General features: G+C 36.3%; 1 protein-coding gene across 1 annotated transcript in view; it reads right to left on the reverse strand.

The window, feature by feature from the left end:
• The window catches only part of LOC126966737 (progestin and adipoQ receptor family member 4), an 89,242-nt gene that overhangs the window by 11,422 nt on the left and 52,032 nt on the right, over nt 1-25,788 (reverse strand). Inside the window, exons 4-5 of the mRNA XM_050811005.1 lie at nt 15,375-15,512; nt 1,873-2,013 (exon numbers count right to left, since the gene is read on the reverse strand). Coding sequence (XP_050666962.1) covers nt 1,873-2,013; nt 15,375-15,512 — 279 coding nt within the window. The remainder of the gene's footprint in view (nt 1-1,872; nt 2,014-15,374; nt 15,513-25,788) is intronic.

The following is a 25,788-nucleotide window of genomic DNA, read 5'->3' on the forward strand; positions in this document are numbered from 1 at the left end:
TTACCACGATTTGGATTTTATAAATGGCACAATATTTTTTCTCAAGATGCAATACGAAATGCCTTCGCACAATTTGTTGAGTTCAGGTACCAAGAGTACTACCGCTACCATAATCCACCTTCTTGTGATAAGGCAGAAAAATATAGGTAACACGATGAAATACTTCGATTAAATAAATATCTGTATTTTACTCTGCTGAAAATATTTGAATTGCCCTAATTAATATAAGTAGAGCATACGTGACCTAGACTTCGGCTTAAAAATTGTTAATTATTGTTATGCAATGACTGTTCATAATTTACCTTAGTTATTTACTCAATACCAATACATTGCGGTCAAAATAAAATCCTTGTCAGCATTACGAATTGGAACAAGTCTTGACATTAATGGCAAAGCTTGTTAGCCTAATTGCGATAACATAGTATTGTATTTTGGTGCTACATCTGAATATGACAGGACAGGTTTATAAAGTAAAAAAGTTGTGTTTGTTGAAGATAGCAATAATATTCTTGCTATAAATACCCCTTTATACAGTATATATTTCTTTTATTTTATTTTCGTAAAAGTACTGGAAGTACTTGTTAAAAGGACAGAGAAATTAAGTATTCGAAGTACAAATAACCTATAAAACTTGGAAAATACATGGGGCACACTAAAAGTTTTGCACTTATTGCTAATCGGAACTATTTGAATTTAAAATTTTATATTTTTTGAAACGTTGTAACCTTCTAAGTAATAAAAAAACAATTGGCGGGAAATTATTTGTAAACTGTTTTTTATCACACATCAAAGTTCTACGTACGCAACGAAAATGGAATTAAGTCGAAAAGATTTTAGAGCGATGATTTTTTTATGATTTTAATAGTTCTCTCTCTCTGCAAGACTGTGCCGCTCGTCATCAAAATGCTTTTGGGAGAGAAACACCTTGCTAGAGCACCGTGAGGCGACGGTTTGCTGAACTTGAGAGAGGTCGGGTTTCTTTACATGACGAATTTCGTGAAGGGCGTCCTTCAACTGCCGTCAACGAAAATAATGTGGTTACTATTAAGCGGCTAATTGAAGAAAACAAGCGGATTACCTATGAGACTATTCGAGGACTATTGGGGATTGGTATGAGCCAAATTCAGAAAATTTTACACGAAGAATTGAAAGTTCGGAAACTTTGTTGTCGCTGGATCCCTCATGAACTGACAGCGGAGCAGAAGCGGGCTCGCGTGGAATGGTGCTCCCAGATGCTATTGAAGTACGGCCCCGAACATTCTAATGCTGTTTATGATATTGTCACAGGAGACGAAAAGTGGATTTATTGTTAAAATGGTTCAATCGCATGAAAAAATGTTTAAAATGTATCATTTTGCTAGAGGCCTTTCTATGTTGGACAATCATGGAGTGAAGAGCAATTTTTTCGAGACACTTTAACTGGTGTTTAGTAGCAGAAGTAACTAGTAAATTTCATAAGCAGTATTCGTCCCGAGCCGTATTGTAAGCACACCGGCAGCTCAGAACTTGAACCGTATTGTACTACATTATGCTGCGGTGTTGTAACATTCAGATCAGATTCTTTTATGGGACAATGATTCTGTTTAATATATGTTGAGTCTGGGCCAAGTGCCATCCCTGCCGCTCAATTTACCATCCCGCTACACCATCTGGATGTGTGAAGTTCATAAGCAGTGGCATATATAGTTTGACAACGGTTACCTCAAAAAATGTGTTTAAAGCAACTGAAGGGCCAACACCGTAAGAGTAACATAAGGTCCCGTATCCTTATCTGTCCGATTCCGATAGTATTTTTTACTAATAATGCCTATAGGTACCAGAATATGTTTGGGACTTGGGATTTTTTGAGGTGCGGTAGAGTAGCACGTTTACCTGGTGCATGGAGTAGACAGCTAGGACAACCAAGACATGCATGATGTTGTGGGAGTTGAGACAGCGGTCCACGGATCCCGGGAACCACTTCTCCGGTATGTGCAGCGCGCCGATCACACCGCCGCCCAGCGACACTGCGTCCTGTAATTGACATAAACACATCTGTATTAAGGGCATACTCTCAAAATATTCTTGGTATTACTGTGGGGTTGCTTTTTATGTGATCACCGCAACCCATACTCTCTGGTAACACCCGAGGCGATAAGAGCGTTGGCGAGTCGAATAAACGTAGAATTCGAAAACCGAATACACATTGGTACATGGCAGACGAGGATCGATCCGGGAATACCGTGGTAAGAGTATGCCCTAGAGTCTAGACTAATAGGTTACCCCCAATATTGTGGTATTGGGGTAAAAAGGAGTGGCAGTGCTGGCCAGTGGTTAGTTAATTACGTAATGGCATTTCAATTTACTCTAAATCTAGACTTAGAGGTTACTCAAAAATGCCAAAGATTAGTCTTGTTAAGATTTGGTTCTATAAAATCCAATGGCAAATATTAATTACAAAAAACTGCTGTTTATCTATCCTGAATCTCTTTGTTTAGTTTGCTGTAAAGTCTCATTTTTATCCAATATTTTATTTAACTATTTTATTTAAAATATTACAACAGCAGAAACACAATTGAAATAAATTTTCTCGTGGGAAAATAACACCGAAGGCAGACTCTACCCGAAATTATTTACCGTTTTTCTAATAAACAATGCAATATTTGAACTAAAATTAAGCTTGTAAGACTTTTACAATGTTTTACTCGAGCTTTGCAAAAAAAAACTAAATTGACTATTAACATTATTAAAATTTGAATTAACGTACTGCCCTAGTTACGCCGGCCCAACTCGGCTAAACCTAAAGCACGCGTCGGCACTCCGTCCCCCAAAATAATGCTGATTGTGCATTGTTTTGTAGCTTTCTTTAATTTAATTATAATAATGTTTTCGAGACTTGTACCAATAACCATAGAAGCAAAATAAATGTAAGTAATAAAACTTGCTATCTCTTTGACCTGGCATTTGGATTGGAAGCGATTACCACGCAATTAAGCCACGCCCACACAATTTAATCCTTTGTTTGTATGCCGTTAACTTTAAATAAAAAACTAGTCTGTTTTTTTTTGTTCGGGGAAACATCATTTTAATCGTGTTTACACTAATTCTATTCTGAACGATTGTTATCAGAAATCAAATAAATTCAAATAAAAAACTACGATAAAAAAACCGACTTCATAATCGGAAAAGTATAAAATAACTTAATAAATTTTTAATTTAATACTCCTAATACCTATAATATTAATAAAATACTACCTATTGATCAAAGGCATAATCCGGGCTCTTCCATAAGAAATATTATAACTGAGTAACATAGGCATTTTAAAAAACATTAACGATCTCACAGTTGATTGGAATAATAATAAAATGGGTAAACATCGTAGGTGATGTTCAATTGCATCACTTTGACTGTCAAAATGAAGAAGAAAGTGACGGTATTTAATAAAACATTAACTTAGGATGCTTTGTGCAACTAGCCGTTTGCTATTAAAATGCGAAAGGCGTTAAATGTTTAACTATATATACCTAAAATTTATTCTGAATGAAATCGGACGGTCAACTACTTTGTGTAAAAACATTCATAATTTCCATTTTTTTTGTTGAAAAAAATAATTACGTAAATTAGATATGTGGTTTTGAAAAATATCAATAAATACCTACTTGTAACGTATGGAATAGTGTCACACAAAAGATTGCCAACCTGCTCTTCAAAACAAAAGGCCCAAGAGAACAAAGCGGCTTATAACTTGACGAGGTATATTTATATTTTATATTTAAATCGTATCTTTTTCTTTATATTCTTATTTAAGATGTACCTATAGGTCGTGATTATCTCTAAATAATTAGCTTTACTTTTAATTGCTAGTTAGTTGGAGACCATCATATTAATAAAATGCATCATCAAACTTTAATACTTAGCTAAATAAATTAAATTTTGGGGCACCATATATATTATATTATATGCAAACATATTCTGTATATAATTATATGCTGTCAAAATAAAATTAAAAGTTATCCAAATTTTAAACAATAATATAAATATATAATTTAAAGTAGGTGCCCTTTTTTTATCTTATCCGTTAATCATAATAAAAAGAATTTGAAGAGGACGCAATGAAATAAAATAACTGCAATTCAACATGACCGCTGATAATGTTAACAATTAAAATACAATTACAATCTAAGCCTCCATGAAGGGACAAGAAGAAAAGAAGGAAGCATTTAAGTACCTAGTTTATGTTGGCCAAACAAGATGTTGTAAGATATGAAAGTTGATCCTGAGACTATCTTGGAGGACACAAATCATTTAAAAGGGTTAAAACGAGGGTCGGACCCTACTCAGTACTCACTGTCCTGAGGGAATACCAAAAGCTTACTATGTCGTAGAGGATAGCCGCTTAAATTCAATTCAGTTGAGGCCATTGTTTTCACCTCCATAACTAAACTATGTTAATCGTGATAATCCAAAGTCTTGGTGTAAATTAGACAAATTAAAAAAGGAAGAAATGCATATTTTAATATATGACGAGACATATTTGAATTGAGAACAGAGCTCATAATGAGAGAAGAAAACGAAAAAAGTATAATATCTGTATATTATCTTAATATACCTACTATTTTCACTGAGTGATTGATTTCTATAAAAGTGACAATTGAATAAAACAAATCTTATTACTATAATTACATTAAATTAAAACTATCATTACGTGGAAGCGTACCAAGAATAGTGGCAGAATTTCCGCGTTGGATAGCAAGGCTGATCCGTTGACCGATATAGCTGCCAGCGCTTGGGTTTCCAGTATCCCTATTGAGGCGCGGAGAATATACAAGGTACTATCTTCTGGGCCCCACGAGCCAAGTATGTCGACACCGAACGGCACAAAGATGTAAGACTCACAGAGACCGATATATTTGCGACGCTTGCTGTCTTCGGCAGTCGAAGCAGCAGCCCCCGCCCCAACTGACGTAACTTTGATATGAGAAGGAGCCACAGTGTCGACGCAAGTCATGTCCCACACCAGCGCCCTTCCCCGTGCCCAAGCCACCAGGGTCATTCCATCAGGACGCTTGCCATCGCGGCGGTTAATAACCATTTGGCTCTCAAACAGCTGGTATATTAAGAGCGGCAAATGTAGAATTAATTAATTAGTTGATCTATTCAATTATATTATAAACTAGTAACAATCAGCGTCGTTCGTCATCGTTTCGAGTGTAGCTGACAAAGGCACAATGGGGAAATGAGTAGGTAACTACTACCTACCTGTACTTATATAGCGCCAAATATTAATGATATTAGGCACAAAAGGCATGTATTTTCTAAAAATTGGTTCCTTTAGTTAGATTCTATTTGATGTTAGTTCAAACACTACCACCGCTTCGGAACAACTGGCGAAAGAGAAGAAACGGCGCAAGAAACACTCCCAGCATTCTTTTTTGCGATCTTTTTGGATTCTGCTTTTTTTAGCTTCTAGCAACGATTAAGTACCTACATATTGCATGGCTTAAGCGATACCTATCTAGGCATCTCTCTCGACTCTAGATATTAGCAAGTATCAGGTAGGTTTATTTGCTATCAGTAGATACTACTTCCGTAAATAGTTGTGTTAATTGCATCTACTTCTAATAATATTAATTTTATTATTATATATAATGTTACAATGTCTCACGAATGTTTCAATAATTTAAGAATAGGATTGGTGCCAGTTACCACTTCTTTTGATAATATTCCTGATAGTATTGAAGAAAAACAATATTTTAAATAGCGTTAATAAATTAAATTAAAATAGTCTGTGTATATATTTTGTGAAGTTGACCGAATCCATTGAAGCCTTACTAGCGCGGCCATTGCACGCGGCTAATCCTTGGTTCACTCACCCTTGTACGTATATGTGCCACGATTGTATAACATGTCACAAATATAACACTTAAAAAAATAACTAACTGAAATTCAATTTGCTTAGTAGGTAAGAGCGCTCGATCAGAACCCGAGAGGCGCGGATTCGAGTCCCGCATCGTCCATGAATTTTGGTACAAATTAAATTTTAATATAATACTTATAGATCTATTACTCCAAAACACACCCACGTCAAAATAAGTGAAAAATCTGTAGGTAGAACATCAACTTAACAAAAAGAATAGGCGAATCAAGTGGTAAGAGTGGCAGAAGATGCTTGTAGCAGAGTCCTCGCCATATCCAGTTACGAGGGGTCGGCTTTTGTTATCACGCGGCGCCATGTAGATCGCGTTTTCGCGTTTTCGTCACTGAGGCTAAGGCGTTTCATGTCCCTTTGGATATTCGTCATCCAGGTAGTTTGAAGTCTTCCCCTCTTCCTCTTTCTTACAGCCACGGAAAGGCACTTTTTCACCATATAATCGTCGGGCCTACGCATTATGTATACCATCTGAGCCTTGATTCTGATATTTTGTCGGTTATGGGTGAAACTTTAAACCTTCCTCTATTTAGTACTTTGTCCTTGAGTGTTACTCCTGCCGCCCATCTCAGCATACGCATTCTGGTGGTGTGTAGCTTCTGGTGTGGGTCTTTTTGGTTGCCCAAACTTCTTTACCGTGCAGTAATGCTGGTTGGACTACTGTTTTATAGACCTGGCCTTTAGATTATGCTGGCACTTTACCGTCAAATACCACCAATATGAGAGTACGTCACTTGCACCATCCAGATGTCGTTCTCTGTGTTACGTCCGCTTCTATAGAGCTATCGTCGGAGAGCACGGACCCTAGATACTTAAATGTTTTAGCTCTAGGGAGGGTTAAGTAAAAGGTTGGTATTGCAATTACAAAACAAATATTGGGTTTTTATCCTGCTAATGGGCAAGCCATTTTGTTTCAATGACTCTCTCCATCTTTCTAAGTCTTCTTGTAGCTTTCGCACACTATCAGATATTGGTACAACGTCGTCAGCATACAAGAGATTCCACGTAGTTGATTCTCCCATTATCTTATTGTAATAAACCCTCAACAAAAAGACATTCATAAATAATATAAGATACAAAAAGTTTATAATTGTAAACTTAAAACTTTTGGAAGTCGTCGTTAGTAAAATTATAAAAATGGGGCCCTTACTCTAAATACATTTCGTCTTTGTTTTGTTAAGTCTGTATGTTTTTTATTATTTTATGTACAAATAACTGATATCATCAATGTGGCTACATACTATAATCAATATTAAATTATTTTTTATATAATCAATGACACTTTATTTACCTAATTTCAATGCAGTTTTACTATTTTATAACTTTTACTGCATGAACCGTATTTTAGGCATAAATCAATGTGTACGGTAAAAAATCATATCTGATGAGTTATTTGTATATTCTGATTTTTTTCTTTTCAAATACGAAGCAATTTGCAAATTAGATTTATCTCTTTTTCGCTTGCAATAATTGCATTTACTATCCTTCTTTGACGTGTAATCGTAATGTAGTGTGCTATTGCAATGTTAAATTATTCATATGTGCGTTGGTGTATCATTTATAAACACCGAATGTTGTCTAGGTAACCTATCTATACTTTTAAATATCTTTGTAATGGGGTAGAAACGTGGACGGTTCGAGCTCTATAAATGACTGGTTTTATATCTGTAAGCTTGAGTGTGAAATAATGGTAGGTTTTATTATATCACTGGTGATAAAAAATAACACATGACTGAATTTCAATTCTTATACTGAAATCGGATCTTTCTTTAAGAAGACGTCGTAAAATTTTGGTGACATTTTTACTGACAGTAGATAGCAGTAAAATTATATGTCAGTTATCATCGAAAGAGTATCATGGACTCGCTTGATTGTTTTTTAAATCCGTCGAGATACGAATCATAACTTTAAAGTAAGTAAAATTAAAATAAAGAACTGTGTTCTGTGAATCTAATCATAAATGTGTCTTATCTGTAAATAAAGTATGAAATGTAAAAAGCAAATTATACGTTGAAGCTACTTATGTTACCGAGGCAATATTACAGTTCAGAATTTTTGTATATGTGGCCAAATCCACTTCCCAGTAACATTTAGTATTTGGTTATTCTGATCGATAAAAATATAATATTATAATAAATAACTTGTTAAAATTAAATAGGGTTTAGTACAAAAGCGAAATTCATAATATCTCCATAAAAATGTATTCAAAATCCAAGAAAGCCACAAAGGAAGCTCATTTCATGGTTAGTTTTGTACGTGGAACAAAATTCCTTGAAATCCCCACTGTAGAGTGCGAATTTCCACCAACGCCACACAATAATAATAGTAAATACTATATCCAAGTTTATGGCGTGCCGTGTGAAGGTGAAGTTCGGCGGCAGGAATCAGTTCAAACGGCTCTTTGTAACACTGCCCATGATTAATGCGGTAGAAGACACAAAGTAAATGCAGCGAAACGCCAAGTGATGTAGCCGTTCACAGAATACTGAATTCTCTACTAATTAGACTTCTAGCTGATACTGGGGTGCGCCAGATCAGGGATAGGAGCAATACTCCAATTGTGACTGGACCTGCACTTTGTAGAGTGCTAGAATGGAGGTCGGCTATTTATGACCTTCACGACCAACGAACAATACAGTTTCTTCGTAGTCAATTTGGCTTTGCCCTCCACATGAACGCGGAACTGGCAATCGCTCGAGATTTCAAAACCTAGTATTCCGATACTAGATGAGGCATTAAGGGGATTGTTGCTGAAGAGCGGTGGAGCATTATTTTGTATTACAAAATGCGAGGTTTGGCGAGAGACATTAAGTAAAAGAAGCACTGCACAATAATCAGATTGACACTTTGAACGCGACCGAAGCATCAGAGGGAAGAGCAGAGTATGATACTGTACCATTAAGTGGACCTTTGACGACAATCCACAACATAAGAGAGAAGTAATAAACATATTACAGGTACCCTTTCATAAGCGTCATCCCTATTTGATAACGTCACTCGTGAAGATGAAAAGGGTAAGGTCCTTATTTGCCAACCAAAGCACTAAAATATTGTTTTAACCATTAATGCCAGCATTTGTAATTTAAAGCTGTGTAACTTTAAGAATAACTTTGAAGTTATCTTAAAATAATTAAAAGATAAAATTTAATGGAAATTCTTCACAAAAATAAGCAAAAAATCCTTACAAAGTCTGTGTTTTGGCTAACTTTCTAAACTATCTACTTTTAAAATTTTTACGGATAATATTATTTTCAGCTACGCTTTTAACAATAATGGCATCTCCCATTTTACATAGAGAATATAAACATACATTTATGCTGATATATTTACGACATCTCAATCACTTATTCATCAGAATTGTTTTTTTCCTCGTACGTTTCCCCAACGTTTTCTCCAACTTGTAGACGGATAACGAAAAATTGCGATAAACATGTTATTGTATTTAACTGCGAATTTAATGATAACCCTGATGGACATTAATATTTATTGCAATCAATTCTACTAATATATATATATAATATAATATATATATTAGGTAGATAAATCCCGGGATTTCCCGGTACTTTTTGCTAAGTAGAGAACCGGGAATTTTTGTTGATTTGAATTTTGTTTTTTGGATTTAATTCTTATTTTAAAGAAGGTTTACCAGTGGGAGGCTCCTTTGCACAGCATGCCGGCTAGATTATGGGTACCACAACGGAGCCTATTTCTGCCGTGAAGCAGTAATGTGTAAATATTACTGTGTTTCGGTCTGAAGGGCACTGTAGTCTCAAATTAACGAGCGCATTTAGTAGTGCCGCTCAGAATTTTTGGGTTTTTCAAGAATCCTGAGCGGCACTTCATAGTAATGGGCAGGGCGTATTATTATATTAATTACCATCAGCCGAATGACCTGCTCGTCTCGTCCCTTATTTTCATAAAAAAGGTGGTTCACTTTAAAGTTCAATGTTAAAAAATAAGTTCATGATTATAATTCATACATACGTTCCGTACCTAATGTTATTAAATAGCAGTCATATTTGGAACGTTATGTTTTTAAAGATAAGAAGAAAATTGTGTGATTTTAATAATAATAGTTGATTACTTCAAAAATATTTAAATTTATAATTGAGGTTGTATAGGTATGTGTTTTTTATTTTTATTTTATGGAATAGGAGGACAAACGAGCGTACGGGTCACCTGGTGTTAAGTGATCACCGCCCACATTGTCTTGCAACACCAGAGGAATAAAATACGAAACGCGATATAGCCTATATCCACGCGGGAAGTTGTGGTAAAAAATCCTGAAAGTATCAAAAATCCCGGTAAACCGGTTTCAGCATAGGCGAGAACAAAAAATCCCGGTTCTCTAAAACGGGACCGGTTCTCGATACCCTAATTAGCGTTCAATGAATGTACCAGCAGGTTTAATTTATAAAGAAATTTTGTAGCACGTAGTTTACGATCACACATTAAGATACGAGATTATAATATAAATACCATTGAAAGACGATCGTTGGATTATGATTCAAGATACTCTCCATCGCGTTTTGTCACGAAATTGACTCATACGTAAAATACCACGACAAAGGGAAAGTTTTGCCCCACAGCAAAGGTTAGGTTTTAAAATTTCCTTTTAATTTGCTTATTACTCATTTCACTTCACACGTAATTACTTTATTATTGTTTGGATGTGAGACGTGGCATTAAGAGGCACATGGTTAAAAAATATATTTGTGCCAATTTGCTGGACGCGCAAATCTTACATCATTGTATTGTTGTAGATTATGTGATCAATACGTAATTGTAGACAGTGATTAAAAAACTTCAATTTATTGTAATTATCGCAGAATATTGAAAATGAAGCATTCTCTCTATGGAGAAACTGTCAACGGGACCTGGATGAAGGTACAGAGGCGGCATATTACTGAGACCAGATGAAGCCGAGTGAAGTCGGGAAACTTGCATCATTGTATCAAGAGTAGACAGTAAGACTAGGACAAATTGTTAAAGACTTATTCTCGAGTCTTGGAAAAAAATCATACTGTTAATATAATTGTTATTAAGGTTAACTACGATCTTCGTATATAAAGAAAATTGTATGTCCAATTGTAAATATTATATATTTAAGCATTCAAAGGTACAGGGATTGACCTAACGATTTAGGTGGAAGATTATTTTTAGGGAGGAGAACAAATGAGCATACATAAGGGTGATCACCTCAGCCCATTCTCTCTTGTGGCACCAGATGAATCACAAAGCGTTGTCGACTTAAGGCGTTAGTAAAAATAACACTGTACTTAAGGAAAATAATATTCTCGACGATATTTATATTAACCTCGATGTGAATCACAGTAATTAGACGAGTTCAACAAAATCAATTTCTCTATAAGTGCCTCACTAATTACTTTATTGGCAAACGACAGCCAGCAATTCGGAGAGGAAATTGAATTCTCTGTTATTTGAAGTTTTCTGTCTTTTAAATTAATTAGATATTGTTTGTAAGAATTAGGTTACACTAATATGATATATTTATATATATTTCGTAGTCTAGTACGTCTAGCCACGAATGAATACGAAGATGTTTCGGTACTCGTCATGGCTCGAGTGTAATCGGCGTGCGGTGCGAATACGGTCGAGATCGGGCACCGGGCGAGCGGCGAGCAGTTAGTCAGAGAGGAGCTATCAAGCGAGGCGGTTGTGTCGCACGCTGATGCCGGGAACACCACGTTCTTATTATGTGGTCTATAGCTGTTATGTGAAGTGTAACCAAAAGTGAAAGTGTTTTACTTAATGTCGTGTTCAACGCCCACAAAAAAATGGACAACCACGAAGATCCTGACCTTGTGACCGACCTTGCACTGTCATATATTATATGATGTAATTATTGCAAATACTTATATATATTGTTGCTTCATTGTGTGTCTTCTACCGAATTTATCACGAGGAGTATTTCGAAAAGCCGATCGACCTAATTCCAGTCACCGAATTCCATGTTTGGACCGCAGACATAACAAACTAAAATATTGTTCTCACTCTCTGGATGCGGATGGTGCGGTACTCAAGGAGCTTTCATCCACGCAGTACCAATCCTTAGTTTGAACAGACATGTAGGATGTTTTCAGGACGATACAAAATTAACCTTTCAAAAAGAGCGTGTACACCTTTCTAAAAGACTGATAACGTTCCTGTGATTTCTCTGATGATCCAAGAGAGTATGTGCGGTGGCGATGACTTACCATCAAGTGGAGGAAAAATGAGCAAACGGTATACTCTTCCATAAAATAAAAATATACATTTCCATAACCAACACCTGTTTCTCAATGTGTTAAAGTGACATCCCTAACATCTAGGATCTGGAAAATAAACCTATATTCAAATTCAAATATTTTTATTCAAAATAGGATGTGACATCACTTATTGAAAGTCAAAAACTACCACCCATTCCAAAACGAATGCCTCAGACCTGAGAAAAATGGGCGCAACAAACTCAGTGGGTTCTCTTTATAGTAATTTAAAATTGGTAACCAAAATTTATGAACGATGCGGAACTGGAACCCGTGCCTCTGGAGTTCCGTCCGAGCGCTCTTACCAACTGAGCCAGCCATCTGAGAGACGCATCAAACGCTAATCTTGGTATATCATTCGTAATATATTTGGAAATAATTCAGATATAGAAATAAAAAGCAACCAGAAATGTTTCGAGAATGTTTCTTTGGAAAAATAGCTACAAATGTATGATGGATCTATAAATTGAAAAAAAAAAACTACGTTTAAAAAAACCGACTTCACAAACTGAAAAGTATCAAATAATTAAAACTTTAATTTAATACACCTCTTATGCAAACCTTTACCTATAATATTAATAAAATACTATTATTTATATGTGCACCTAGGTGCATGCTGCGTAGGTCCCAACTATAAGATTTGGCTTGGCACCGACTTCAAAGCTATCAATATGTAGCACATACAAATAATAGTGTTTTATTAATATTAAAGGTAAAGGTTTGCTAACTAAAGAAGAATTGAATTACGTAAATCGGATCATAAATCTCAGAGTAATCGGTGTATATACATAAAAAAATGCCGATCGCATTGAGAACCTCCTCCTTTTAGAAGTCGGTTGAAAATGAGATACAATTTCCCGGTTCCCGTTAATTACCTTCAGCAAATGTAGCCTAAAGAAACCATTGCTCCGAGGGAATTGCACGGCGTAAGTTTAGTAAAATTTACGGCACACGTTAGTTTTAATATGAGTGCACAATGTGTTGTAACAATATATTTACTGCTAAAGACGGCCATGGAGCGATCATTAATTAAATAGCACGGCTTTATATTGCTCTGATGACTGAAGCAAAAACAGAAAAATGTATTTCTCATTTCTGTGGATCAGGGAAAACTTGTGGTAAACAAACTCGTATAAATCAGTTTGAAGTTAAAACTTCTCGGATAATATGAGTTAGAAGAGGCTTATTGTAGCTGAAGTGCCTATGATACAAATATTCTAATTGACCTTAGTTGGTCAGGGTGTCGAATTTGCGTGACGGTGTGCTCGCGCATCGTAAAAATTCACTCTGATATTTTTTCCTAAAGCGCCAAAAGAAGTACAACTTCAAAAACGGTAAAATTTCAGTTAGATGAAAAAAATGAAAAGTTCACGATGTACGTTTATCGGTTAGAATTTTTTTCAGGTTTCAGGCCTTGCTAGACGCTATTTTAAGTTTGCGTTGGCTGTTCTGTAAAGTGTAAGCCTTATTCATTATTGAATCAACTTGAACTTTCACATAACTTACAGGCCTTCACTCCTGCGGAGCGTCTCGGATTGAATGTCACAATATTATTATCTATTTATTTTGTGTTAACATAATATTCATGATCATTGTTATAAGGAAAGTTTCTGTGTGTATTTTCCGTTACAATTCTTCTCTATATTTATAATTCTGGTATTTTGGCATAATAGAAATGACGGTTGCCGGATTGTCATTTTTGGTCGTATGAATATCAAATCACAGTTATACCCATTGAGAGGCTCCTTTATACCGGATGCCTGCTAGATTATGGGTACCACAACGGCGCCGATTTCTGCCGTGAAGCATTTTAGAAAAGTTATGTGTGGGCATTTATGTAAAGGGCGCCGTAGCTAGTGAATTTACTGAGCAAATGAGACCTTAATCCCTTATGTCTCAAGGTGACGATCGCAATTTTGTGACGCTCAGAATTTTTGTTGTTTTTCAAAAATCCTGAGTGGCACTGCATTGTCATGGGCAGGGCGTATCAATTACCATTAGCTGAACGTACTGCTCGTCTCGTCCCTTACTTTCATAAAAAAAAGACGACCCATATAGCCCAGTGGTTAGAGACCCTGCGTACTGACCTAGACGTCCCAGGCTCGAATCCCGGTAGGTGCAAACATTTATATGAAGAATATGGATGTTTGTTTCCGAGTCATTGATGTTTATATGTATGTTTAAGTAAGTATATTGTATTAAATATATCGTTGACTTGTACCCATAGTACAGGCTAGCCTAGTTTGGGTAAAGATAAAATGTGTAAATGTGTCTCAATATTATTCTTATTATAATAAGTATATTAAAACAAGACTTATTGCAATATTTGCAAAATTGATTTATGAATATAAAACTATCACTTCGATATTACACCTATATTAAAGTATTATCTATATTTAAGATAAAATCAATGTCGACGACGCCCTTCGAGCCATAGAGATACATATCTCTGATATGATGTTTTTGTTTAATAATGAGTTACGTGCGGCCTTCTGAGGGCGAGCTTATCCATTTGGACGTTTGCCAAGAGCAGAGTTCCCTAAGAGTTAAGTGGAGCCTGACATACTGTGCGTTATTGGTTCTACTATCATATTCGGTGTCTTATCTAACACCTCTTGCCAATCTTTTTAATATTACATGGCTCACAATATTAATTATGTATGTGTGATCAAATATTAAGAATAACAAAAAAACTTACTTTGATGTTATTACTGCGACTTATAGAAGCAAAATATACATTGTTTAATATAATAATATGAATAAAAAAATATTTGACGTCAAAATTATTTCATATACTCAATTACCATAATATGTTTAGGCTGCAACCAAATCGATATAGAGGACATTGGTTTAATGTATATATGTTTGACTATTTTGCTAGGAGCTAAACGGATTGAGCGGACCTCTACGTATTCCACGTGATATATCCGATAGTAGATGCAGGGGACCCTACTCCTTTGCGCAATGTCAAAGAGTCAATCGGTGTGTTTAAAACTATACTTTGTTAATTAATAAAGATTCGGAAGTGTCGCGTAGAATATAGATAATATTGTTATAAAAAAAACTGACCTGATTTGCTGTGTCTTATCACCTTGTGGTATGTAGTTGTTAATGGTTGTGCTGGGTTAAAGATGTTATATTTAATGATAAAACCTATGCGTTTTATCTAAAGTATTATCATTATTTGTGTTAATATTACCTGTAGGAAGACATGAAGGATAGCGTGAGGGTCTCCACCACCGAACCTGGTGGCCCGAGCTCCTGCCAGCAACAACCGCATACAAAACGGCGCAGCGAAACACAACCTCCGCTCCCACGGCGACCACGCGCGCATCGCCTGTAACCAAAAATCTCAAGTCTCATAAATCTGAAATACTCAAACATACGAGGGACAATCAATAAATAGTGACAATGAGGTGAAAGCCATACTGGCTGGTAAAGCTGGAATATTGAATAGGTTTAAAAAAGAAGTAATTAGTATTATATTATTTATTTATTAGATATGGATGTCTTTTGTTATTAGTTTGTCGCCTTGATTATCTTGACCATGTAGCTTCTGTACAGAGCAAAATAAAATTTGCGAAGTGAATTTAGTGAGAGACGGCAAGTCCAACTAGTAAAAATGTTTTCTGTCTTATATTTATCTTGATTAATCCCCGGCTCAGGTCCGCCGTTGGTTGGTTGCTGCATTCTATCTATTTCAATAACTAAAGCATCATCCATATTCACCACTCCTATCCCGCAGCCTGCAGGTCTATATATTTCAATAACTAAAGCATCATCCATATTCACCACTCCTATCCCGCAGCCTGCAGGTCTATCTATTTCAATAACTAAAGCATCATCCATATTCACCACTCCTATCCCGCAGCCTGCAGGTCTATATATTTCAATAACTAAAGCATCATCCATATTCACCACTCCTATCCCGCCGCCTGCAGGTCTATCTATTTCAATAACTAAAGCATCATCCATATTCACCACTCCTATCCCGCAGCCTGCAGGTCTATATATTTCAATAACTAAAGCATCATCCATATTCACCACTCCTATCCCGCAGCCTGCAGATCTATATATTTCAATATCTAAAGCATCATCCATATTCACCACTCCTATCCCGCAGCCTGCAGGTCTATATATTTCAATAACTAAAGCATCATCCATATTCACCACTCCTATCCCGCAGCCTGCAGGTCTATATATTTCAATAACTAAAGCATCATCCATATTCACCACTCCTATCCCGCCGCCTGCAGGTCTATCTATTTCAATAACTAAAGCATCATCCATATTCACCACTCCTATCCCGCAGCCTGCAGGTCTATATATTTCAATAACTAAAGCATCATCCATATTCACCACTCCTATCCCGCAGCCTGCAGGTCTATCTATTTCAATAACTAAAGCATCATCCATATTCACCACTCCTATCCCGCCGCCTGCAGGTCTATCTATTTCAATAACTAAAGCATCATCCATATTCACCACTCCTATCCCGCAGCCTGCAGGTCTATATATTTCAATAACTAAAGCATCATCCATATTCACCACTCCTATCCCGCAGCCTGCAGGTCTATATATTTCAATAACTAAAGCATCATCCATATTCACCACTCCTATCCCGCAGCCTGCAGGTCTATCTATTTCAATAACTAAAGCATCATCCATATTCACCACTCCTATCCCGCAGCCTGCAGGTCTATATATTTCAATAACTAAAGCATCATCCATATTCACCACTCCTATCCCGCAGCCTGCAGATCTATATATTTCAATATCTAAAGCATCATCCATATTCACCACTCCTATCCCGCAGCCTGCAGGTCTATATATTTCAATAACTAAAGCATCATCCATATTCACCACTCCTATCCCGCCGCCTGCAGGTCTATCTATTTCAATAACTAAAGCATCATCCATATTCACCACTCCTATCCCGCAGCCTGCAGGTCTATATATTTCAATAACTAAAGCATCATCCATATTCACCACTCCTATCCCGCAGCCTGCAGGTCTATCTATTTCAATAACTAAAGCATCATCCATATTCACCACTCCTATCCCGCCGCCTGCAGGTCTATCTATTTCAATAACTAAAGCATCATCCATATTCACCACTCCTATCCCGCAGCCTGCAGGTCTATATATTTCAATAACTAAAGCATCATCCATATTCACCACTCCTATCCCGCAGCCTGCAGGTCTATCTATTTCAATAACTAAAGCATCATCCATATTCACCACTCCTATCCCGCAGCCTGCAGGTCTATATATTTCAATAACTAAAGCATCATCCATATTCACCACTCCTATCCCGCAGCCTGCAGGTCTATATATTTCAATAACTAAAGCATCATCCATATTCACCACTCCTATCCCGCAGCCTGCAGGTCTATCTATTTCAATAACTAAAGCATCATCCATATTCACCACTCCTATCCTGCAGCCTGCAGGTCTATATATTTCAATAACTAAAGCATCATCCATATTCACCACTCCTATCCCGCAGCCTGCAGATCTATATATTTCAATATCTAAAGCATCATCCATATTCACCACTCCTATCCCGCAGCCTGCAGGTCTATATATTTCAATAACTAAAGCATCATCCATATTCACCACTCCTATCCCGCAGCCTGCAGGTCTATATATTTCAATAACTAAAGCATCATCCATATTCACCACTCATATCCCGCCGCCTGCAGGTCTATCTATTTCAATAACTAAAGCATCATCCATATTCACCACTCCTATCCCGCAGCCTGCAGGTCTATATATTTCAATAACTAAAGCATCATCCATATTCACCACTCCTATCCCGCAGCCTGCAGGTCTATCTATTTCAATAACTAAAGCATCATCCATATTCACCACTCCTAGACCGGTACAGATTACAGGTACGCACTTTTTTTGGTACCCACATCGTATTGTCCCAGAAACACCGCAGAAGGATGCTCATTCCACAGCTTTGTAGCACGTGGAAGAGAGTTGCTTGAAAACCACACTGTGGAGGAACGCCACACATCCAGATGGTGGAGATGATATCCTAATTTGTGGCGATTCGTGCGAAGGTGGAATTCGGCGGCAGGAATCAGGTGAAACAGCTCTTCGGAACACTCTCCGTGATAAATGCGGTAGACACACAATTTTCATGCTGCTGACATTGATATAGTGTTTGCTCTGCAAAAGAGAGCTGTTCGTGCTATATATCAGCTTGGTTATTTATTTATTTTAATTTATTAATATTTGGGAGACTTATTAGCTAAGGTAATTTTTAATTGTAGCAAATAAAACTTCTTCAGGATCTAATAATGAAGCTATTTGCACGATAGTTACACCTCGCCATGGGAGTATGACAGTCTCTCAAAGAAAAATTTAAAGAAATAAATATTATGACTGTTCATTGTCAGAACATTTATGAAAATTTAATGTTCACGTTCACAAAAAAGATCACCTTTTTGCACTTAATAGTGATTTTCATTATTATAACACTAGAAATAAGGGATTGCTTGTAACTAATTCTAGTAGGCTTCATAAGATACATAATAGCTTTAAGGGTAAATGTATACACTTTAATAATAAAGTCCTAGCCACTGTTCAGGCATTATCTGTTAATTAATTTAAATGTTTTATTAAAAATGGCTCTGTCGTAAATTGTTGAATTTGTAAAAGTTGAATATCTAAGTGATCGGACAGCCTGGGACTAGATTTTGTTTATTTTATAGCAATAGCAATGTCAGTACAATATTGTACATTTTCATTAAAAAGAGCGCAAAAAAGAATGCTGGGAGAGTTTTTTGCACCGCTTCTTCTCTCTCAGAGCACCTTTTGTTTCCGAAGCGGTTAGTAGTATCTAGTATATTAGAAATTACTTCAAAAAGAATTCTAAGGAAGTCAATTTTGAGAAAATAAATGCCTTTTATGCCTTTTTATGCCAATGAGGCGACATCTCTACGCAAGATCGAACTGTTCATTGGATCCCCGACAATTCGAGCAGCTCTGCGTTGCACGCGTTCTATTGGTTCGAGCTGATACTGGGGTGCGCCAGACCAGAGATGACAGCAATACTCCATATATGGTCTGACCTGCGCTTTGTATAGCGCTAGAAAAGAAAAAGACACAACTTTCATCCGGCACTGGTCGATGATTTCTCGAGAGAGACCTGCATGGCCCGTGTATACGGCATCACCAGTGCCGTCGTCTGCATAGCAATGTCTGTCGGAGGTGTCATACATATCATTGCTATGCAGAAGAAACATTATATTTTTATGCGAAAAGGGGATAGAATCGATAATTAAAATTTGATTTATTAAAAGTTACCGGCAACATACGCAATCTCTCTTTTTATTGAACGGCCCAGCGAAATATAAACACGTCATTTCATTTAATGAGAAGTAAAATTGAAGCATTAAAAGATGTAAAAAGTGTGTAGTTTAATTTACCTACTGTACTAATAATTATATTGAGAGTTTTAATGGTTTATTTACACAAATATTTGTAAACAAAATTTTATGAACGATGCGGGGCTCGAATTCACGACCTCTGGCGTTCCGTGCCAGTGCTCTCCCAACTGAGCTAACCGTTCGAGTGACGTATCGTCATAAAATCTTGTAAGTATGCTTTGTTCAACTCTCTTTTTTACTTTTACTTAATTAATTATAACTTAAGTAAGTCGTAATTAAGCTTAAGATATTCCGGTACAACGTGAAGACCGTATTGCTGCGATGTGAGACGTGGAAGGTCACCAAGTCCATCTCTTATCAACTGATAAGAGATGGACTTGGTGACCTTCTCCTTCCTAAAATCCTCGGTATTCAAGTTAATAAATGTCCAACTATCATATTTGGCGACGCTGTCATCAGACTCAATCAGACGCTGTAATCGACCAACAGATTAAGTGCCGCAAATGGATCGATCTGGCTATCCAGTTTATGGCCTATGCTATTAACTTCAAAGGGATCCAACCATATACCAAGGCATGAATACTCAACTCCCTAGACTGTTCCGTTTTCGTTTTGCATACGCGGCCGTCCACAGCAAACTTGGCGGAGGATTGACTAAGCGAAAGACATCGAAAAGAACTGGAGTGAAATCAAGAGAGGTGCTCAGGACCGATAGCGATGGAGATGCACTGTGGATGCTTTCTGACCCAGCTAGGTGTTACAAAAACTTAAAAAAAATGAGTGAAGTCATTTTTCGCAGTATTTCAGCTACATCGCTTGCATAGATCGCCTAGTCCATTCTTTGACAGTCCAAAGTTCCGTTTATAGAGCTAAAACTTGAGAAATTATGCTCCAAAATCACATACATATGTAATAAATATTCATGAAGAAAACACAAATTTCGTATGAGTTCTACGTTTATCTTTCGATGAGTAAGTTCGAATTTTGTAGCAAGCTGAATATAAAGGTTTCATTTGCATATGAAAAGGATCTAACAGCATCTTCATTTCGATTTTATGATTACGGTTTAAGATCGCAATCTACTTTAAATTGCTTAGCAAGATCAACAAAACTATATCAATCACATAGAAAAAAATTTTCAACAAAAAAAACAACTGACTTCAAAAACACTATATCAAAATAATAGATATAATACGCACTAAAAAGTATAAAAAATGTTATTCTAGTTACGATTATTGTTATTTCTGGAATCGGTGTCCTCCCGTTCCGGCCCCGCTCTCCCCTCTCGACTCCTCGCGTCGCGCGTGTGACTAAAGCACATCTCACCTTTAACTATGTATGTAGTAACAAAACTACCTTGGCTGACACCTACTCCAAAAATAACAATAATCGTTACTAGAATTAGATTAATTAATTAGATTGTTGAAAAATACACATTTATTTTTATACCTCTTACTGCATATATCTATTATTTTGAAATAGTATTCTTGAAGTCGGTTGTTTTTTTGTTAATTTATTTTTAATTTTTAATGAATCTGATGTACGCTATCTAATAATTTTTCTAAAATTGTGTACATCTACAAAATTTTGCAATGCAGCAATGAACGTAAGCGCATTGCAGTTAGAAATTCTGCCACAGGTCTTTACTGTAAGTCGTTAGGAGTTCTATTTATCATCATATTTGACTACGACAATTACTTGACCATAACGACGTTACGGTATGTGACTTAAATATCCGGATAGCATAAAAAATATTCGGCCAAGTATCGTTAATTTGCTCCTAAGAATTAAAGAGTTTCGTTACTTTGTCATGAATTCCATAATCAGAACCCAACTAAACTCTCACCTTTGAAGTATATCCTTTCCAGTAAAAAAATAATCATCGATTGGCGCGATATTGAGTTATTCATAAATTTGTCGCACACATATTATAGCAAATTTAAGAATTTTGTGTTTCTCATTGATCAGATCTAGACCAAACAATTGGACCACATGGGAAGCACCAACTTTCAATTAAAAAAATACACTGGCCTTCAAAAGTAAGTATCACACTTTTAAAATTGGGATAACGTTTTAAGTTCACAAGATATACTTTCGAAATAAAAAGGACTCCAAAGAGAATTTAATTTTGTACATAAAAACTTTATAGTCGGTAACCTTCTTTTAAGAATTGGCTGAAAAAAAAACTTCATAAACAAAACCATTCCTTTTTCAAAGTGGACGTTTCCGAATTACAATTTTACCATTCACATTTTTCTTTCTGTTTTAAATTTTTTTCAAGATCGATGGGTCTTGTTTTAAAAATTTATGCTAAAAAGCACATAACATTTATTTATCATGCCTCTTTCAGTTGAAGAATGTGCTAGGATCATGGCTTTTCTGGAACTAGGCATCAGTATGCGTCGCACTGCAAGAATGGTGGGTGTGACGGTACGAACGGTCCAGAAGGTAAAGCGAAGGTACGAAGAGACTGGACATCATCTGAGGAGACCTTGTAATGGCAGACCCAGGTGTACCAGTGCCCGAGAAGATCGTTATATTATTTCCACTGTGTTAAGAAATCGCCACCAAAATGCAGTTGAAGTCCAGTAACAGCTACTTCAGACCCGGAGGGACGACTACATTAGTGACAGTACAGTGAGAAGAAGACTTGCTGAAGCAAATTTGAAACCCCGAAGACCAGCGAGTGGCCCAAAACTCGAGAGACAGCATCGAGTAGCGAGACTGCGATACGCCCGTGAACGTGGGATGAAGAAGAATGGTCAAGTTTGCAGATGAGTCTCGATTCTCCCTTTACACTTCTGGAAGGCGAAGTGTTTACAGGCGACCTGGTGAGCGATACCTTCAAGCCTGCATCTCAGAAAGAGTCCAATACGGTGGAGGCAGTGTACATGTATGGGCTGGCATATCTTCAGAAGGTCGCACAGAGCTAGTAGCCATAGAAAATGGCACCCCCACTGGGAAAAGATATGCTCAAGAGATTCTCAATGAGTATGCAGGGCCGTATTTAGCAAATATGGGTGATGGATCGATGCTGATGCATGATAATGCCCGGCCGCACACGGCTCATATCGTACAAGAGTATATTCAGGAGGTCGGTATCAGCGTGATGGCTTGAACATCAAGAAGTCCTGATCTCAACCCGATTGAACACGCCTGGGATGAGCTTGGGAAGCTATTCAGAAATCGCAGACCACCACCTACTACCCTCAGGGCACTAAAGCAGGCCCTGGTAGAAGAATGGGAGAATATTCCCCAACATCAACATTCAGCTCGGAAACCTAGTGTTCAGTATGCCAAACCGACTCGAAGCTGTAATTAGAGCTCGAGGAGGCCATTTATTAAAAATTAAATAACATGTAATACATTTTAGTAGAATTTTTTTACACTAAACTAAAAATGTCTATTTTCATTGTTTTATCTGTTTTAGTGAAAAATGTTACTAATGTATAATTTTAGTTTCTAAGAATTAAAGCCTATAAAATTTGCAACAAAACGTTTTTAATCTTAAATCTCTACCTTCTATAGTTAAGAAAAAAATTAATTTGAAAAGTGTGATACTTACTTTTGCAGGCCAGTGTAATTATCAAGATCGGTTCAGACAACAAACATAACAACGTAACAAACATAGAAAAACATACCGACGAATTAAGAACCTCCTCCTTTTTTGAAGTCGGTTAATAAATATATGTTAAAGTCAAATAATCTTTAAACAGCTTTAACTTTAAACAGTCAGTTTAAACATAACTTTGATAAATAACGTTCTAACGGTTCGCAAAAAACATAATATGAGAAGAATAATCTTTACAAGCTTCTCCTTTACTCGCTCATAGATATATAGATAATGAAAAAATAAGTTTCACCACGAGCAAGTTTCAAATCGGGTATGCCCCCTTGATGACATCTAAAGTGAAATATATACTACGAAAATACAGAATGTCGTAGTACGATGCAACTATTTTAGTTGGCAATAAAAAAATAAGATACCTTCTCATTTTAATAAATATTAATGGTCACAAACCTCATTGTGTGAAGAAAAGAATACTTTTTAAAATCTTGAATAATTTAAAGGTAGATAGAGCCACTTGCTGCTGATGAAAACAGTCCAGGTTTATTACTTTAGTGTGCGTGCATTGCTCAAAATAGAAGCTAATTGTCAAACTTTATATTTTAAATTTTTTAACAGCTGTCACAGTCTATCTCGACGTATAAATGATCTATAACGACGTATAAGAATACAATAACATTGTCTAATTGATGTCACTTCGTTTGCGACACTTCTCAAACCTCCCACGGACATAATTGAAAAAGTTTCGAAGAAGTTTTTCAGGCATCAATCTGATCTTTCTCGTATCATGTCAAAAGGCGCACAGAAGTTTCGTTTTGGAAAACGAGCACTTAGGGAATCTCTGGAAAATTGGTTGTCGCTAAGCAAAAGATAGCAGCACCTCAATCGGTTCTTTCCCAGTTTGTACTCAGGCAAACATTAAGAGGTAGAGGTATGGCAGGGTTGGCGTAAACAGTGCTATGCTGAAAGAATGATAGCATATCTGCAAAACGAGTTAAACAGTGAAACTTTGAGAACTGTAACGAAAGGACTTTATCAAGAGGAGAATAGTCTGCTGTCGGCACCAACATGAAAAGTGTAGAATAATTTAAAGTGTATTACAGAAAAATAACTCTTTATAAGACCTCTTATACCCCCCACCAGTATTACTTCGAAGATGATAACTTTAAAGTGTTATACAATTCGACTGTAAATAGAAATATTTCATTTAAGCCTAGTTTCTAGCCCTTAGTTAAACAGCTAATTTAGTAACTGAGAATAAAGGATGAAGAGAAACCTGATCTGGTCACTTGATCAAAAAATTGATTAGCTTGATAATAATGTAACGATTATGTTAAAACATACTTTACAAATAAAAATTTTATTTACCTTTAACGGAAATTCATAACGTGTTTACAATTTCCCGATGCCATTTCAGGACGCAGTTTGTGTCTCGTAAATTTGTTCGCAATACTTAATTGATTAGATTTTAACATGCTTCATGTTCCGCTGTGCTATTTCTGTTTATTTTAGTTATTTCGATAAAACTGCAAGTGCTTATCGAACTGGTTGGGTCCACGTAATCCTAATGATTGAAGTACATTACCTCCATACATAGGTCACGTATACAAACTTTCTACGGTATTACCATCAATTTCTAGTACTGTTTGTTAAATTACCTCAAATTAACTCTCTTTTGGCTTATAATACTTCAATCTAATCAAGGAGATTATAAAAAATAAAAGCGTCAGTTGCGCATAAGATAGAACTCTCACCACGGTGCCCCAGTTTCAAAACCCATCCGCCGTTTCGATTCCGAGGTTCCTCTGATGTACTACTTATGTACTACATACTCTCTAGTATGAGCCGCAGTGATTACATACCATCAGGTGACCCGTGAATGTATACTCGTTTCCCCTTTCATAAAAAACAATATTGATTGGTATGATTCTAAAAAGAGCTTGTGATGAGATTATGCAATAATATCACAAGTCAAAGTTATAACATAAATAATAACGTATACAACTACTTCATAAGCTATTACTAAATTACTTATTTACTGATTTAATCTGCGTCGACCAATATTTATCTCTCAACTATTGAAAATTAAAACGTTCGGACGGTTCAGTTTACAGTTTTCGACTTAACATAATATGTAGCCCAGATGGTGAATGAAAGGTGAAGAATTCTTGGCATATACTATAACTATTTGTGACGTTTAACGAGGAATAATAAAAGAAATATAATTATAATTTTATTAAGAGATTTTCCTTTTATTAAGCTCTGATGGACGCTGTGTTAGCACGAAACAAAAAACAAAACAGAATAAAGCTAAAGCCTTACGTTAACAAATAGATTTAAGGCGACAATTTCAGACGTATCCAGTTTCAAACAAAAAGAGACTTTAAGCAATGAAAGTTGGGAGGTGTCAACCTTTTGATGAATCGATTTTATCGCATTAGTTACGTTTAGTCTGTCCAGTTCAAATCAACTAGAATACGTGAACCCATTCTTTTCCGGAAGAAGAGTGCGCGTCGTATTCGGAATAACGAGCGTCGAAGAAATATAAATGTTAATGAAAGCGGTTCAAGAATGTCTTGTTTATTATTATGATTTTGATATAATATCAAAGGCTGCCTATGAGCAGGTTTAGTGTATATGCG

This window comes from Leptidea sinapis, chromosome 11 (genome assembly GCF_905404315.1).
Source record: "Leptidea sinapis chromosome 11, ilLepSina1.1, whole genome shotgun sequence".
NCBI classification, from domain to species: domain Eukaryota; kingdom Metazoa; phylum Arthropoda; class Insecta; order Lepidoptera; family Pieridae; genus Leptidea; species Leptidea sinapis.